Source organism: Apiospora marii (assembly GCF_038362585.1).
Source record: "Apiospora marii strain CBS 49790 chromosome Unknown utg000005l_segment0_segment0, whole genome shotgun sequence".
Taxonomy (NCBI): domain Eukaryota; kingdom Fungi; phylum Ascomycota; class Sordariomycetes; order Amphisphaeriales; family Apiosporaceae; genus Apiospora; species Apiospora marii.
In genome coordinates, this window is record NW_027117377.1 from 1549703 (window position 1) to 1567477 (window position 17775).

The 17775-nt window shown below is 53.9% G+C and overlaps 7 protein-coding genes across 7 annotated transcripts; 4 read left to right on the forward strand and 3 right to left on the reverse strand.

Annotated features, from left to right (window-relative positions):
- Window positions 1-85: 85 nt before the first annotated feature.
- Window positions 86-1500, forward strand: PG985_008375 (uncharacterized protein; the record flags this gene model as incomplete). The annotated part of the gene is made up of 2 exons (XM_066828143.1): window positions 86-676; window positions 757-1500. The coding sequence occupies 2 exons, from the start codon at window positions 86-88 to the stop codon at window positions 1498-1500; spliced, it is 1335 nt and encodes a 444-aa protein (XP_066683055.1).
- A 310-nt stretch (window positions 1501-1810) lies between these two features.
- Window positions 1811-2995, reverse strand: PG985_008376 (uncharacterized protein; the record flags this gene model as incomplete). Its single annotated transcript, XM_066828144.1, has 2 exons — window positions 1811-2236; window positions 2312-2995. 2 exons carry the CDS (start codon window positions 2993-2995, stop codon window positions 1811-1813), a joined length of 1110 nt encoding a protein of 369 aa, XP_066683056.1.
- Window positions 2996-4314: 1319 nt separating this feature from the next.
- Window positions 4315-5372, forward strand: PG985_008377 (uncharacterized protein; the record flags this gene model as incomplete). The annotated part of the gene is made up of 3 exons (XM_066828145.1): window positions 4315-4330; window positions 4743-5028; window positions 5099-5372. The coding sequence occupies 3 exons, from the start codon at window positions 4315-4317 to the stop codon at window positions 5121-5123; spliced, it is 327 nt and encodes a 108-aa protein (XP_066683057.1). The 3' UTR covers window positions 5124-5372.
- A 1642-nt stretch (window positions 5373-7014) lies between these two features.
- Window positions 7015-9305, reverse strand: PG985_008378 (uncharacterized protein; the record flags this gene model as incomplete). The annotated part of the gene is made up of 2 exons (XM_066828146.1): window positions 7015-8970; window positions 9033-9305. The coding sequence occupies 2 exons, from the start codon at window positions 9303-9305 to the stop codon at window positions 7015-7017; spliced, it is 2229 nt and encodes a 742-aa protein (XP_066683058.1).
- A 905-nt stretch (window positions 9306-10210) lies between these two features.
- On the forward strand, window positions 10211-11056 carry PG985_008379 (VPS20 vacuolar sorting; the record flags this gene model as incomplete). Its single annotated transcript, XM_066828147.1, has 3 exons — window positions 10211-10248; window positions 10373-10736; window positions 10838-11056. 3 exons carry the CDS (start codon window positions 10211-10213, stop codon window positions 11054-11056), a joined length of 621 nt encoding a protein of 206 aa, XP_066683059.1.
- Window positions 11057-12000: 944 nt separating this feature from the next.
- On the reverse strand, window positions 12001-14542 carry PG985_008380 (uncharacterized protein; the record flags this gene model as incomplete). Its single annotated transcript, XM_066828148.1, has 4 exons — window positions 12001-13770; window positions 13839-14102; window positions 14161-14280; window positions 14330-14542. The coding sequence occupies 4 exons, from the start codon at window positions 14540-14542 to the stop codon at window positions 12001-12003; spliced, it is 2367 nt and encodes a 788-aa protein (XP_066683060.1).
- Window positions 14543-15522: 980 nt separating this feature from the next.
- PG985_008381 (uncharacterized protein) lies at window positions 15523-16417 on the forward strand (the record flags this gene model as incomplete). The annotated part of the gene is made up of 3 exons (XM_066828149.1): window positions 15523-15678; window positions 15843-16151; window positions 16211-16417. 3 exons carry the CDS (start codon window positions 15523-15525, stop codon window positions 16415-16417), a joined length of 672 nt encoding a protein of 223 aa, XP_066683061.1.
- Between the last annotated feature and the right edge of the window lie 1358 nt (window positions 16418-17775).

A 17775-nucleotide genomic window follows, 5' to 3' on the forward strand; every position in this document is an offset into this window, starting at 1 on the left:
TTTTATTTTTGCTTTCCTTCCCCAAGAAGGAAGAAAAGAGGAAGCGCGCGCGCAAAAAAGACCCCACGCCCGCGCCAAACAAACCATGTCGTCCACCTCGCAGCACCTGCTGCTCTCGCCGGCCGAGCTCGCCTACCTGCACGGCAGCTTGAGCCTCATCACCCCGGGCCCGATCCGCCCCGACGGCCGGTCGCCGACGCAGTTCCGCCCGCTGACGGCCGAGACGGGGATCCTGCCGGGCACCAACGGCAGCGCGCGCATCTGCTTCGCCGACGGCACCGAGGCCGTCGTGGGCGTCAAGGCCGAGGTCGAGAAGACGCCCGTGTCGCCCTACGAGTTCGTCGCCTCGACCGAGGGGCGCAAGGACCACAACGTCAACACCAGCACCCCCCAAAAGAAGCTCCGGAAATCGACGAGAAAGGCGACGAAAGCAGGGGATGGAGAGAGTGCGATGGATGTGGACGAGGATGAGGAGGCGGCCGTGGCGGCGGCGTTGGACCAGGTCCGGGGATCGCCCGACTGGGTCGAGCTCAGCGTCGAGATCCCGGGCCTGCGCGACGACGACTCGGGCACCGTGTTCCTGACCTCGATGCTGACCGAGGCCCTGCTGGCGGACGGCACGTTTGTCAAGAAGCTCTGGATCAACCGGCGGTTTCACTGGAAGCTCTACTTGGACGTACGTATATCCATCAGCGCTTTCCCATTCCATCTATCTATCAACCGGCGCAAAGTGACTAACACCAACTTCTACAATAGATCATACTCATCTCCCCGCCCCTATCCTACCCGCTCCCGCTCTTGAGCTTGACCACCCACCTCGCCCTCCTCGCGACCCGGCTGCCGCGCCTCAAGTCCGAGGCCGACGAGGACCCCATGTTCGACGACGACTGGGCCGCCGCCACGTTCCTCTACCCCCGCCAAGACACAAAATCCGGCAAATCATCCTCAAAACAGTCCTCCGCGGCGGCACCCTCCTCGAGGCCCCCTATCACCCTCCTGGTCATGGCCGTCGGCGACAACATCATCTTCGACCCCTCCAAGGAGGAACTAGCCGTCGCCGACAGCGCCGTCGCCGTCTCGGTCGCCGAGGGTTCCTCATCAGGATCCGAGCCCGAGCCCGAGTCCGAGTCTACACCTGCTGCCGCAACGACCACTAAGCGAAACCTGCACCTGCTCTCCGTCCGCACAATCGACCCGCCCTCGCGGTTAACGCCGCCCGGCGTGCCCAACTCCGTCAACGCCTCGGCCTGGGGCACGATGACGGCCGCCACAGCCGCCGCTGCTAGTACTACGACACCCGCTTCTTCGGCGAGCGAGGGCGGCGCCGCCAAGCATCCCGACGCCCGGGTCACGGAGACGGAAGACGTCGTCGGTGTGTGGAAGGCGCCGCGCGGCGGTGCCAAGTTCGCCATGCTGGGCGCCATGGTCGCCAAGGTTTTGGAGAGGGGCGGCGTCGCGGAGGAGGTCCTGGATGGACTCGAGGGCGTGGAGCTGGGCTAAGGGAGAGAAGAACAGACAACGACGAAGAAGGAAAAAAGAGATGATCACTATGTAAATTTATGCGATGTCATGATACCATCCAATGCGCCATGCACAATGATGAAATGATTTCTGCCAGTCAAAAAGGGGCTGGCTGATTTACTCCACGATACTTCTACATGATTCTGCATATTGTGGCTCGCCGTTTTCTTGGAATACATAAACTCATTAATTGCGCATGCTTTGCCAGTCTAAATGACATGGTGGGCCATTATGACCTTGACTAACTGCATGCGTATCAGTCAGGGGTTGGCAGGTAGTAGCACCCAGCTTAGAAAATGCCCAAGAACTTCTTGCGCTTGCCATCAACCTCGGTCTGCTCAGAAGTGCTAGTGGCGTCGAGCACTGCCGAAGGGGCCGCGGAGGCCGGGATAGCAGCGACAACAGCCCCCTCTTCCTCGGCCGGCTTGGCAGCTTCCCCGGTACCGGTCCAGCTCTCGATGCCGTTTGCGATCGGCAGGCCGTGGGCCTTGCGGTACTCGTTGCGCTTCTGAACGTCCTCGATCCGGCGGCGGCGCTTCTCAGCCGTCTGGGCCGACTCGTGCTCTTCGTGCAGCTTGAGGACCTCGACACAGGTGCGGATGTAGTTGATGGGCTGCTTGGGGAACTCGCCAATGGGCGGGATCATCTCGGCGAAGGGCGAGTTGGCGTTGAACCGAGCCGCGAATGTGTATGCGCCCAACGACATCAATGCGCCCTAGATGATCGTGTAAGCTGGGGAAGGTCATCGCAGCACCGGCGCTTGAGAATGCGCCTGAATGTGGGAACTTACAAGAGTGATGAACATGTGGATGTGCTTGTTGTTGATGAACCAGTGGGACCATGTGTTCGGCGGCGGGGGGAGACCCGGGTACTCCTTGGTCTTCTGCGCCGTCAGCTCCTCGGCGCCGAGGGCACCTCCATAGTGCTTCGGGGTGGAGCGAGGGAGGCGGGCGCCGTGGGAGGGCGGGTTGAACTTCTCGGGCTTTTCGAGGACAATGGGCTTGGAGGGGTCGGCAGTGGCAGGCTTGGGTGTAGCGGCGGCTGGCGGCGCCTTTGCTACCGGCTCGGGGGCAGCGGGCTTCGTTGCCGAGGTGGCCGGGGTGTTCTTGATAGAAGATGCGGAGGCGGGGGTCTTGGGCGTGGCCGCCTTCGGCGCAGCAGCTTTGGTAGTGGCGGGCTTGGTCGGCGCAGTCTTTGGAGGGGTAGTCTTCGCAGCGGGGGCCTTGGTAGTCTTTGTCGCAGCCGGGGCCTTGGTGGATGCGGCCTTCGGAGCAGCGACCTTCTTGGCCGCAGTGGCTGTCGTCGTGGCCGCGGACTTTGCAGCGGCGGTCTTAGAAGCGTAGCGCACTAGAACCTGGCCGACATCCGCACTGATGGGTCGCGCAAAGGGCATGGCGCGTGCCGTCGAGCTCCGCCATATCGTGCCGTACTGCGGAAGCAAGAAGCGCGGGATATAGGAAGTAGACGGTGCCATGGTGGATGTGAATAGTAGTAGCTCTCGGCCCCGTCAACACCAGCAGCAAAAGGTGGGATGAGGTAACGATGTGGGTGAGTCGGCCCCTCAGGACAATATCTCAGCAGGGTTCACGACCTGTTTATATCAATTGGAATGTTTCGTTTATTGACATTGGCAATTGAGTCAGTCCCTTGCAAACACACGATATGTCGCGTTACGCATGAATTCCGAATGCAGACCTCATTTTCGAGTAGATTGCTATTGGCTAGTTTGGAGAGAGCTGCAATAGCAAGCAGATTTGATATTGCAGGGAGCTGCCGACTTTACTAGCTTACCTCAGCAAAAACCGCTGAACGCGGGCAGACGCTTGCTTGCTTCCAGTAATTAAAATTCGGAACCCGCGCGCGTGCCCTCGTCGCCTTAGCGCGATTTTAGACGGACACACTTGGGCGTCACGGCGTTCCTAGTTTTCGTCACTCACTGGGTCAATGCTGCGAATGCAAGTCAGTTGAGAGGTTCCAGTTTACCGAACTTCCATTAGCGTTCCGAAGAGACCCGTAACGGAGCGGTCAATCCAGGTTTCCGGGGAGTGGACCTAAACCTCCGGGGATCCCCGGTCATCTCTAGCAAGTGTGCCAGCCTGGCGTTGCCTGGCTTCGTTTGTTGTGGCCAGAAGTGTGGCTGCAGAATGCCAGAGCAGAATGCCCAATTCTCTCTGCAGGTTGGCTTTCTGGGCTTCCATGACGGAAAGACCCCTAGCTTCCCACGGTTCTTGGCCGCATGCTGTATGTATGCGTCGAAAATTGTTGACTCGCAGCGGAACGGAATTGTCGATCCTTGAAACTCTATCTTGACTGGAACCAGACGGCAGAAACGTCAAGCTGGATTCATCTAATAATAAGCCGCGCGCTCTCTTGGTAGTGAGTGCAAGTGCAAGTGTGGCTGAGAAAAGTCCGGCTGATCCCGGAAGAGAGAAAACTCTTGCGGCAACCTTGGCTACTGACCATTGCTGCATCTTCGATTGGCCAGAGAAGGCTCCACTGCGCTCCATTTCCAGCGGAAAGGGGAGCCACTCTAGCTTGTGTCTCGTGGCTGGAAGCGTCATAGCTAATTGAGAAAGTGTGCTGTACCTTGCCTTTTGGCTGTCCTTGGTCAACCCGAACCAAGAAAAATCCCGGCTGCCATAATAAATCCTGCATCGCGCTGAGCATTCCGACTTTTTCTTCTCCTGGAATTCCCATTCACTCCTCAGCCATACCACTCTGGAACAACATTCACCAACCTCACCTTCTTAATATCCTAATACACTTCAGCTTCACGCTACCACATTCCTCAAAATGGGTTTCTCTGCTGGTAGGTCATCACTCTCCCTCGTTGCGATATCGCCTCCCCCCATTACGGCTTGATCGAGGAGAACCGGTTGCCACCAATACGAAGCCATTGGACGCTCGCCTTGAAGGTGGACGTCGATTCACACTTCGCGATCAAGAAGCTACCGTTCGCCCATCGATCGCCTGTTGTCTTCCTGTCGTATTTCAAGCGCACATCCTGCGAGATCTACCCGGCGTAGCCTGCGGTATTTTATCTGAGTCGAGGCAATCACCATTCGTCACACGACTTTTAAGATACCAATGGCACATATTCAATGAGCGCATCATGGGACAGACAGGATAGCAACAGGAAGCCGTCTTCGCCCTCTCGACATCTCACAGCACAAACACTTGGGTCACTTCCAAGACTCGGCGCTGACAAGTTTCTATCACAGGTGATTCCAAGAAGGGTGCCAACCTCTTCAAGACCCGTTGCGCTCAGTGCCACACCCTGAAGGAGGGTGAGGGCAACAAGGTCGGCCCTGCTCTGCACGGTCTCTTCGGCCGCAAGTCTGGCCAGGTCGACGGTTTCTCCTACACCGACGCCAACAAGCAAAAGGGTGTTACCTGGGAGGAGAACACTCTCTTCGACTACCTCGAGAACCCCAAGAAGTACATTCCCGGTACCAAGATGGCGTTCGGTGGTCTCAAGAAGGAGAAGGACCGAAACGACCTCATCACGTAAGCTCCGCCATAACCTGCACGCACAGTTTTGTATCACCACCCAATTTGACTAACACGCTCTCCACAGTTTCCTCAAGGAGTCCACCAAATAAGCGCTTCCTCCTGCGCTATCAGCATCACGTGTAACGATAAAGACCAGATCATCATAGACGACGACGGATTGGCCAACAGTGTACTATAGAAATAGACCGTTCTGGCGCCCCGTTGGTGCAATCGTTCATATACTTCGCGAAAGAAAGACTCTCCCCTTTGATTAAGTTTTGGGTTTGCTGGGAGTTCATGGCCTCACCTACGGTCTGGCTGGGGTAGAAGCATTGGATTGTAGACATGATCGTTAGGTCCTTTAATTGAACTTGGCGTTGACTTGATCTCTACTCAAAATTTCGTTGGTTTTCCTCGGCCAGTAATGTGACATGTGAATTGGCTTTCTAACATGGGAATCTTCCCCCGAAAAATGTGATCTGCGTAATGCTGATGTTCGTTACTAATGGCCTATCAGACGACCAGAAATTTCTGCCATGTTCCCGACAGATATCCGATAGATGCCGATATGCATAAGATACTTCTTAACGCAGTTTCAGACCAGATAATGCGGAGTCATAATGCTGGTTCTAAGTTGTGCAGTAGTGCAGTAGTGGCTTAGTACCGGTACCCGAATAGATCGGCCACCGCTGATCTCGAATTTTGCCCCTTTTTAACATGTTACTTACATAAGCACGCTGAGGTATCAAACGTGCGTCATTGAGGCTTCCAGTACTATCACGATACTGCTGTACCTAGCTATATCAGTAGACTAATCAGTGATGCTCCATGTAGATTTGTTTATGCCCTTGGAAGTGTACAACTCCTACTTGCAATGGTTCTAGAAGGGCAAGTGCAGGATTGTCGAGGGTGCCAAACTAATTCTAATAGCTCACTCCTGCGAAGATTTACCATGATTTACCATTTCTATATCTTCGAGAAATAAGACCTCAGATGGATATATTCATGGCAGCAGCAACAGCAGAGGCTAGGGCGGATGATCGCCAAAGAGTTCACCAGATCCTTTGATGTTCCTTCTCCGTTGCTTGTTCAGAATAGCACTTGTCGCTTCAATTCATAGATATCGAGATTTGTTCAATGCTGTGTGACAAAGTTCCTGACACTAACAGCACACCGAAATATCCCCAATCTTGATTCGGCGATGAGTGATGCCTGGGCCAACCAGCGGAATAGCGGCGGCGGGGTAGCCCAGTAGCCCAGAGCACGAAGCCGGAGAGCGCCATTGCTGGCTCTTCCAGCGAAGCGTCTCCAAAACCCCCCGCCCCAATAAACCTCCAGGAGTGGTTATAACGACTGTGTGGTGCTTCCAGCAGCAGAAGCAGCAACAGTGACACCAGCAACAGCGTCGGCGGTGGAGCCAACAAGAACCAGCCGATGAGACTCTGGTGACATTGGTAGTGCGAGGATGATACCTTTAGAATTTATACTGTAGTATATATATATATTTGAAGGGAAATAACCCTCCCTTGGCTTGTTGAACACCCATTACACTCCCTGATGGCAAGCTCATTCAACCACCTCCTGGCCCCTGTTACTCCTAGTACAAGTATTACTACCACTACCACCACCACTACTACCACTACCACTACTACTACCACTACCACTACTACTACCATCACTGCTACTACTACTCCTACTACTACTACTACTACTACTATTACTCCTGCTACTACTACTACTCCTGCTACTACTACTACTCCTGCTACTACTACTACCTACAATTAACACCACAGCAGTAGGGTCAGCAGCAGCAGCAGCAGCAGGGGCGGAGCCGGCGGCGGCCTGATCAAAATTCTGAGCGACAGACCGAAGGCTGAATAATGTCAATATTGTTCAGCATTAACACTTTTGGGTTTGAATTCACTTTGAACTAGAAGTCACTCAATACTTTCTGGGATTAAATCAATTTCTTGCCGTTTTCCTAGTCTAGTGACATGGTATCTAATTCCACCCCTTATTCTGCAGCCTCCTGAAATGATCCGCGCTCTTCTCCGACACCGACGGCTTAATCTTGGACAGAGCCACATTCCAGTCGGCGAGGATAATCTCGATGGAAGAACCCTTGTCCTCGTCCCAGCGCTCGACGGCGGCCTTGGCCGCAGCGATGTGCAGGTTCTCGATATCCGCACCGCTGAAGCCCTGGCAGCGGGAATCGCGCGCCACGGGCTCGAGGGCGCTGAGCTGTTCCGGGGTCGACTCGGGAAGCACCGTGCGGATGCGCGTCTTGAGGATCTCGACCCGGCCGTCCTCGTCGGGCAGGTCGACGAAGATGTTGTTGCCGAGACGACCCGGGCGCAAGATGGCGGGATCGATCATGTCAGGCCGGTTGGTGGCGCCGATGATGTAGACGCCCGCCCGGCTGTTCATGCCGTCCAGCTCGGTAAGAAGCATATTGACGACGCGGGCGCTGGATTCGGCAATAGCGTCTCCACGCTTCGGCACCAAAGCGTCCAGCTCGTCGAAGAAGAGGATACAGGGCGCCGAGGAGCGGGCGCGAGAGAACACCTGCCGCACGGCACGCTCCGACTCTCCGACGAACTTGTTGAGTAGCTCCGGACCCTTGATGGAGATGAAGTTCGCCTTGGCCTCGTTGGCGACGGCTTTTGCGAGCAGGGTCTTTCCGCAACCAGGGGGTCCCCAAAGCAGGACACCTGACGGCGACCGCCAACCAACCTTGGAGAAGAGCTCGGGGGTATCGATCGGGCGGATAATCGCCAGGCTGAGCTCTTTCTGTACCGCCTTGAGAGCCCCCACCTGATCCCAGGTTGTATCTGGTATCGTGCTGAAACCTTCTCTCTTGGCAGAAGGCTGGACTCTGGTAATCGCGTCCAGCAAGTGTTGCTGCGTCACCAAGTAGCTTTCGTCGTCTTCGAAGTCTGTGTCGTCGAAAAGTGACTTAAGAGCTGACAATTGGTGCTTCATGAACTTCATTTTCGGTGTGGCTTCAACGAAACCGTCTTCAGGAGCTGGTATCTCGTCCATGGCCTTCCGGATCCGCGTCTCGTCGGCACGCTCGAGCATATCAGACACTGCCTGAGATACGACGTCTTGTAAGTCGGCGCCCACAAAACCAGGCGTAACCTTGGCGAGAGCGGTCAGATCAACATCTTCGGCCAGGTTGTAATTCTTCGTCAAAGCCTTGAGAATCTGGATTCGCGACAGCTCATTCGGTACACCAATGTTGATTTCCAGGTTGAATCTTCCAGCACGTCGCAGCGCAGGATCGATACTGTCTGGGCGGTTGGTTGCCGCGATTGTAACGACTGCTTTCCCTCCCGTTTTCTCCAAGCTCAGTTCGTCCATGCAAGTCAGCATTTGGGCGACTATGCGCTTCTCCATCTCTCGCTGAGCATTGTCGCGCTTTCCCATAATGGCGTCGATCTCGTCGATGAAGACCAGGCATGGGGCGAGGCTCTTGGCCTCCTCGTAAAGAGTTCGGATCTGTTTCTCGGACTCGCCAGACATACCTGCCACCAACGACGGGGCCGACACGGGAATGAAAGGGATGCCCAGTTCCGCAGCGAAGGTATTCGCAAGTACCGTCTTTCCGCAACCAGGGGGGCCATGGAGTAGCACACCTCTTGTCGGTTCCGCGCCCTTGGCCTTCTCCATCCATTTCTTCGCTCGCACAATCGGGCGAGCTACATGGCGGACCAGCTGTTCTATCGCATCATCCATGCCTCCCAGGTTGAAAAGGGACAATCCACCAGGTGGTGTGCGGTCCTTCTCTGCCTTTTCGGCCCTGCGCCGCTTAAGCTTAGGCTCGCCATTGGGAAGCCGTTCGTTCGTGCTGATGGCCGATTCAACTGTTGCTTCTGGTGATGATGCCCTGTCCCTCCTGGGGACGTTCCAAGATTTTGCAATTTGCTTGTTCATCAAAGAAGGATTTGTCTGTGGCTATGCCCAAGATTAGCTCGTTGAACGGTATACATGAATAATAGTTCAATGACCAAAATTACCTTCGGCGTAGGCGGCTCGGCTGGCGAGTCTTCCATCATCTCGTCCTCGTCATTCTCAGTGCGCTCCTTTTTGCGAAGCCTCATGGCGCGTTCGATGGCGTCTTCCAGCGGCCTCTTCTTCTCGCGGGCTACGCTGGAGTTTGACTTCTTGATCATGTCATATACACCGGAGATGGTGAACTTTGCAGGCTTGCTGCTGTTGCGTTCATGGTCGTCCTCAAGCTTCCGGAGGATCTGATAGACATCGCGGTCCAAACGCGTTTGGGGAGGCATGGCTTGTGTAGGCGGGTATGCCAGCCGTCCACAGTTATATGTAGTGAGAGCTAGGTTGGACGACAATCCCGTCTATATCGACGATCTGGGGACGGGTTAGAAACCATAGTGAGAGTGAGTCATATGAAGCCGGAATGGACAGTCACAACTGGGATCATTATCATGACCAATAGTTGGGATAGCATGAAGCGTGCATCATGAGAGTGTGTGTGGGCATGGGAGCTTTGAACCTACTTCCAAAAAAATCTTATGATACCTGCTCAAGGTCGCAAGTCTGCAAATCAGATTTCCTCAGGCATAAATGGCAAACAGTCGATTTAAGGATACATCCCCAGCTAACACAGCCGTCAAGAATTTATGGAGTCCTCTCCTCAAATGCAGATATCCTCTACAGACACCAGAAAACTCAAGGACTTCTCGTTCCTACACCTGCAGCTGTATTATTTTGTAGATCTTGAAAAGGCCTTTGACTTAATAAAAAGTCGAGCGCTAGTCTGAACAAGGTCTAGCTGGCTAAGGTTTCTCTGTTAGGTACTCAACCATAAGTGAGTCCCTTATCTTATCAACTGCCTTGCTTAAAGTGGCAGTACATAGCGGTACCCCTCCCCCCTAATGGCCCAGGTTCCAGGTCAGTTTAGTGCCTTCTGCCCCAGATAACCGGGTCCCCAGCAACCCACATGCACCTGCCGACCGATGACGAACAGCCAGCGGCATAGCAGGTCTATCTCGAAGCCTACAACTCCCAATTATTGAGCCCATGATTACATGCCATACCACACGATAACTTGCGACTCTAACCATTGGGTCGCCGGGGCTCTCCTACCACAATCGAGGAAAGGCGATGCGCTTTTCAGGATCTGAAATACCGGCACGTTCTACCTAGAGCGCAACAGGAGGAAGGAGAAATGGGCAACACTCCGAGCCGCATAACGGCGCAAGACAAGTACGAACCCGTCCACCGCCATATCCACCACCCCTCTCTCTGTCTTCTTCCGATAGAACACTCTCTGTCCCCCTAGAGAAGAATATCTGTACTAAAATGGTTTTCTTCTTCTTCCGGCACACAGGGCGATCCTCGACCTCAAGAACCAGCGCGACAAGCTGCACCAGTACCAACGGCGCATCGAAGTCCTAACCCAGAAGGAGACGGAGATCGCGCGGCAATGCCTGGCCAACGGCGACAAGAAGCGGGCGCTGCTGGCGCTGCGCCGCAAGAAGTACCAGGAGTCGCTGCTGGCGCAGACGGACGCGCAGCTCGAGCAGCTCGAGCAGCTGACGCGCAACGTCGAGTTCGCCCAGATCCAAAAGGACATCGTCTTCGGCCTGCAGCAGGGCAGCAAGGTCCTCAAGGAGATCCACGCCGAGATGGGCGGCATCGACAAGGTCGAGAAGCTCATGGGCGAGACGGCCGACGCCATTGCCTACCAGAATGTACGCAGTCTCTTACTCAACCCTTGGCGCCCCCTCCCCTTTCTATCCTTTGCTTCGGAGTATGGGCGCTTGGCTAACACCTTTTCTTTCCCCCGAAACAGGAGATCAGCGAGATGCTGGGTGGGCGTATATCGAATAACGACGAAGACGAAGTCGAAGACGAGTTGGAGAGGTTAGCCAAGGAGGTCAACGGTCCGCAAGAGACGACCCCCGAGCCGCTACCGGTTGTGCCTGGGCACGAGCCGGCAGCACCAGAAGAAGAAGAAGAGCCGGTTGTGTCAAAAGAGCCACAACGGGAAAGGACTGCGTTGCCTGCATGATGACAGGGGGTGCGTTTTATTGCATTGAATTGGGCGTCATTTTAAGGGGTTATATTGGCTTTCCACTGGAGCACACTGGGAATTGGGTAGCGGTTGATTTGGCATGGATATACCATCGGGTACTCGAGGTCAACAACACTGAACATCTTTCGAGGTTACGTCGTAGGTAGTAAATAGACTTGGGTGTACAAGACATCGCCAAACGTGCCTGGCCTGAATTTTCCTAGTTCAGATGCTGTATATACAATGACATACTCTCCAGTATGAACAACATGGGGTTCTACTGCTCAAGAACCCTGCGGCAAAATATACTGGGTATAGCAACTCCCTGGCCTGATGGTACTGCTCAAGACAATGCTGGTGCTAGCCAGCCAAGCAGTGTAGACCTTCCAAATGTAGAATATTGTACCGAACATCCCCATTTCAATGCCAATGAAATGCATCATGCTGCCGCTCGTAATGCGAACCACCAAAACCAATGGGTATCAAAAACAAAAACCTCTTCCTAACTCCACTCATGCAACATACTCCTGTCCCAATGCATAGGTACGCTTGTCTTGCCATGACGAGTTCCCGCCCGCTCTCGCTTCAGAGCGTGGCTTCGCTGTATGCATCCTTGCTGAATCTCTTGCTTGGTAGCTTCACTAAACTACTGGCTGCCCAATTGCAACTCGCAACTTTCATGTAACCATCAACGGACACTTAATACGGCCCGCCATGAACGGGTTGCCGATGTGGAGAGTGACCAAATCCAGGTGTTCCGGCAGGCACAATATGGCCTGGCGTATCATTATGCTCATAGCGCAACTCTCCTGGGTGGTACTCTGTTGTTCTTCGTGCTGTAGTCTGTTGATAAGGTTCCATGTTTCTTGCCGTGTCATAAGTTCTATGGTTCCCGTATTAGCTTTTGCGACGACATTGCGCCAGCTGAGCCGATGGTCAACTTACACATCGCGGAGAATGATTCGTTGGCCCTGTGGGGCATTTCCGGTCATATCCCTCTGTTCAGGGCCCAGGAATTGGGAGTGGTATCGCTCATTCACTAGTTGAGGCGGATAGTCATGGTGAGCGGCGGAGACCGTTCTGTATACCGGTGTTTCGTAAGGCCGCATTACAGGCTGCATATCCTGAGAAGTACCATACCGATGGGCCGGGGCATAGGGCGCTGAGCGCACTTCGTCATATGGCCTCGTGCGTGGCGCTGGCTCATCTTCAAGGTAGACTACTCGAGGGCCACCAGAAATGCGCCGAACCTCCTGGAAAGGCGCATCCTGGGTAACAACTCTCCGATGAGCTTGCCGATCATTGCCCACATAAAGGGGCCCACCCGCATCTACACCTCTTCCAGCGCCATAGGGCGAATCGATCACGATCGGATTGGCCCTCGACCTAGGAGGGCCAGCATCGTGCGTCGGGTATGCCGCATCTCCTGCATAGACGATGGGAGTGCGAGGACGCTGAGTATGTCTGCTCGGGGCAACATGGTACGGATCACCATGACCCTCGGGCATGTATTGAACGGGACGGGACGGTTCACGAACTATACGGATAAAGCCCGCATCTGACATTGCCTGATCATCTCCGGGATACTGAGACAGCATGCGCCGGCGCTTAGAGGCGGCATCCTCTACGTCTCCTATGAAGATCGGCGATCCTCGGCGGGCATAGCCCACTGGTTCATGAGCGATGGTGCGAGAAATAAAACGGGGGCTTTCCGCCAACGATTGCGATACGGCAGGGTAGGGGCGGAAGCCTTGGTTAATATTCACGGGCCTGTTGGGAGACACCGGCTCTATGGAAGGCAGGAGCATGTCTTCCAAGCCCTGTCTTACCGGCGACAAAGGTGTAAGGTCGTTAGTCAGGCGATCAGCAAACGACCCAACTTTGGGTCCTGTGCTCTCGCGAACACGTATGAAAGAAGACGGTTGTTGGTAAGGAACACCAACGCTGTGCCTTGTCGCGGTACGGATATTTGCGGTTCCATGTCCGCCAGACGTGTTTGGAGCATCCGACATGAACGGCGAGTGCTGCTGGTGTTGGCCTTGCTCGACTTCCAAGGGGCCTGATACAGCACCTTGATCTACGCCAGATGGAAGATGGGCAACACTGCGTGCCCTATCCATAGCGGAAGGAGCAAGAGTACCGTTGGGCTGGTTTCGACCTTGATCGTTAGTGTTGTGGTCATTCGAGAAACCTTCGGCAACAGCAGCGTATCTCCTAAAGCGCTGGGCCTTTCTGGCGGATTTTCTCTCATTCCGGGTCAATCTTCGCACTTGTCCCGGCGTCATCTGCTCAATCACCGAGGCATCGTGTCGCTTCTCTCTTACCGCAAGCGAAGGTTCTGGAGGATTGCCTTGGGGAACGAGCGACATGTGTCTTGGTAAAGCCGGGGGAGGCATAGCAGCCGACGCGGCTTCTGCGCCAGAACTTTCATCGTCTGAACCGTCTTCGCTGTCGGAGATCTCGATCACCTCACGGAGGATTTCATCAAGCTGGTCACGACCAGTCTCCTCATCACCTCGCCACTTGACGATTACATCTAAGCAGGTCTGCTCGACTGCCTTTCGTGCATTGGCCCATGTTGTCTCCCTGAGTAATTTGTCATACCGGGTATGTGTGTGCCTAATGTGAGCAAGGGCAGCAAGTTGGACACGACGAGCCAGTGGCAGCTCCAGGGCCATACCAACTTTATACTCGCCGTTGAACTTGCTGTCCTGAATTCACGCAAGAAATTGAGGTGAGCGCGACGAGCATATCAATACAGAAAAGGGGTCCCACAAACCTTTTGGAAAGCATGAAGTATGATCTCCTGGCGATCAGTATTCGGAATTCGGGGGAAAAGATCCCTCAGAACAGCGTCAGCTTGCTTGTTGATCAATTCCTGAGATGCGGGGATGGATTCGGGTTCGCCAGTCGAAGAAACTGCCGCAAGTAGGTTGACTCCATTTCGCTCCAGCATCTTGCGCGCCTCGTCGACGATCGTTCGTCTGAAATGATAACCGGCGCGGTGCATGTGGTGTTCGAGATTCTTTACGTCCTTGCTGTCCTACACACGTCGCAGCGGTATTAGCGATGGATCCGTGGCTTGTTAACGCTGGACGTACCGAGACAATGAAGATCATAGCATCCTGTTCTCGGGACATTTCCTTGCATGCTGCCGTCAGGTCGGGGTTCCCGGTAGGGACGAACTCGAAGCCAGGCGGCGGCTCTTTCTCCGTGGTTACCTGTTGGCTGGTGAGTACAATGTCTCGGGCTCGCGCGGCTTCAAACTACCTCGAACTCAAGCTTCTTCTTCTTCTCCGTGTTGTCGACGGCTTCAAAATACGACTTGTGCTTGATCTTGGCTGGCTCCTTCAGGGCATTCAACTGTGACCACACACGTCTATCATGCTGCTGGGATCTATGGAACTTGTCATGGCGATCATGGCGATGTTTAGCCTGTGCCCCTATGGGAGGGAGATGGCCCTTCTTTTTCTGTTTCGTCATCGCAACAGTGTTACGGACCTTACCATATCAGCAGGGGCGGTGCAGCTTGCTGGATCCGGTTAACCTGGATGGGCGAAGAGCGAAGAGATGAAAGAAGGAAAAGGACGATAGTCGGTGGTGACTATACACTCTCTCAAAGATGCCTACCACTTCCGACCCAGCTGGGCGCTATGAATGTGGGAACTGCTTCTTGTGGCGAGATATATCCTTGGAAAATACGAGGAGACGATATCTTGCCTTGCAATAGCAAATAGAGATAGTGCGACTGGGAAAGGGGAGTCACAGTAAATCACGCGCAATAAGAAAGCGGCCAAGATGGATGCTGGCTTTATCGGCGCCTGTAACGATGGCTGGCTGGCTTTGCTGGCAGGCTGACTGACTGGGCTTTTTGGGACAGGGGGAAAGAGTACAAGAAATGTTGAGTGAGGAATGGTCAGCAGGCTTGCCCGCCTATTCTCTCAAATCGATTTCTCCGTGTCGTCGGGCGACTCTGTGTCAAGCAGCTTTCAGAGCCTGATCAGATCTTGGATTGGATGGGTAAGAGTTGGGAAACCACTACACGCGCCCGAAACAGAACCAAGTGGTGGGTTAATAAGGCGGGAAAGGCCCGGGGTGGATTGGTGGCCCGCCTGCTCTACTATCTGCAAGCAATGAAATGATGACGGAGCTTTCCTGGATGGAGAAAGCAAGATGCCAGCACCCGATAAATGCATGGCCAGCATTGTGTTTGGGTAAGCAGCGAAGCCCGGCACAACACAGCCACATGAGCCACACAAAGCCTAATTGTACCCCCCCCCCCCAAGCCAGTTGAGCCAGGTCCCAGGCAGTAAGGCACCGACTTTTTCCGGAGACCCGTGGCTTGCACTTTGGTACTGCTCTCATTTTGCAAAGAAGCCGAGCTTCGTAGCGAGAAGACGAAACGACGACATTTCAATTCCTCCTCAATCCCGCCCAACCGCCACCTCCCCCGTCACATCGCCATGTTCTCCCGACAAGCCTTCCGCGCCGTCCGAGCTGCAGCTCCCCAGCGGACGCTTGCCCGAATTCCGGCGCGCAGCTACGCCGCTGCTGCCGCCCAGGAAGTTCGACCTCCGGTAGCTGTGTACGGTCTCGATGGCACCTACGCCTCTGCTCTGGTACGGCCACCATTTTCCACACGACCCATCCCCGCGGAGGAACCATTTCGGGGCGCTTGCATTGGGCCAATTGGGTGACAATTGGCATCAAGCATCTTGCTGCAGTTCAATGGATGGAAGAAAAAGGTCGATTGATGGAGAACTAACGCATGAGCCATTAATAGTACACTGCCGCCGTGAAGTCCTCTTCTCTCGATCCCACCGCCAAGGCCCTGTCCAACCTCGCAAACCTCGTCGAGAAGGATGCCAAGCTCGCCACCATCCTGAACACCCCTACTCTCTCCGATGCCGACAAGACCGCCATTGTCGCCGAGCTCCAGAAGACTGCCGGCAGCAGCGAGACCGTCAAGAACTTCCTGGAGACCCTGGCCCACTACAACCGCCTGAGCATCCTCAAGGGTGTTTCTGAGAAGTTTGCCCAGCTGATGGCCGCCTCTCGTGGTGAGGTCGAGATGACTGTCCGCAGCGCCACCGTATGTAAACCCCGATATCATGAAATGGGGGGAATTGGTACTAATACGATAACTTGCAGCAATTGGACAGCCGCACCCTGTCCCGCCTCGAGACTGCTGTCGCGAAGTCGCAGTACGTCGGCCAGGGCAAGAAGATCAAGCTGACCAACGAGGTCAACCCCGATATCGTTGGCGGACTTGTCGTCGAGATTGGCGACCGCACTATCGACCTCTCCGTGTCTTCCAAGATTGCGAAGATGAACAAGCTCCTCAGCGACACTTTGTAAACTATTCCTTATGTTTGTTCAAGGGGACCCTGGCATTGGGAGGTAATTGGCGAGACGTTTGCGAGCGGGTAGCCTGGTACTCATTCAGAGCGCCGCTGTGTATAGGAGTGTAGATAGACGAAGCACTGTCTCACCAATACCCTCAAAACTATTCAGCCTTTTATTTGCACCCACTACTTTCACTGTCGAAACGAGATGCGACCCTTAACTGGGCCACGGGAGGCATGTGACAATGACGAAAGAGTGACCTGGGTACGCCATAAGAACAGTGTGCTGCACTATAGCATGCAGTCTACTCGAGTTGATTTGAACCCTTCAATTCGGTATCAGTATAGCCATTAACCCTTGATTTGATCTTTGCTGCGAACCCTGGCTGGTGGTTAGCTTATACCCCGTCTGCGTCAAAAATGCATATTCCCCCTGACTGTGAAGACAGAGCAATTGCCCGAGAGAGGGGCAACACTATGGAACACATGGTTGCTATCTTACTATTATACTATGTGGATCGTATATACGGTATCACCTGTGCTTCAGCATCTACTCAATGCCAGACCGTTTGCCCTGCTGGTCTTATCTCAAGATTGTCAGTGTCATAATCTTGAGGAAAGGCCTCGCCAGTTTCGATAAATACCCAGACTACAGTAGTCTTGTACAATGGCAGCAACAAGATTTCTTCGACAGCAGGTGTAATGTTCAACACTGAGATTACACACCCTTAACACCTTCTTCGATGAGATCTTCCATGTCTGTGCCCCTTTTTGGTACCAATATGAGGGAAGTATGAGAAATTAGTACTATGTGGGAAGCTCATATGTGTACTCAAACATGCAACACTACCAAGACCAAGACTGATAAGCCAATGACAGCCCTTAATACTACCCCTATCTGTGTTCGACCTACTTCTTATCATGAGAGAGAGCACATCCAACCAAACCCCTAAGCATGTTCCACTAGGGTTTCTCTGGTTTGGGGAAGCTTCAGACTATGGGATTTGTAGTTTGCCAACCATGACATATTGTACAGTTGCACTACCTTATCTGTGCATGTCCTATGGCCAGTAACATGTGGCATAAGTCATACGTGACGAAGCCAGTCTTTCATAAAGAAGTCCTTTGATGGTTTCATCATGACCACCCGGCTCGCGCTCCTCAGGGTGACCTGCACATATCGGTCACACCGTTGCCGCTAATCTAGGTATGCAATTCTTTTCAGCATTGAAAGAAAGTGATCACGCAGAACGGTTTCGAGTTTTGGATAGTTCTTGAGAGTGTGTTTTCCAAATATAACAAGTTGGGCCTAATACATGTAAGCAAACACATGGCTGGGGTGATGTATAATATCAACGGTCATGTGTCTAT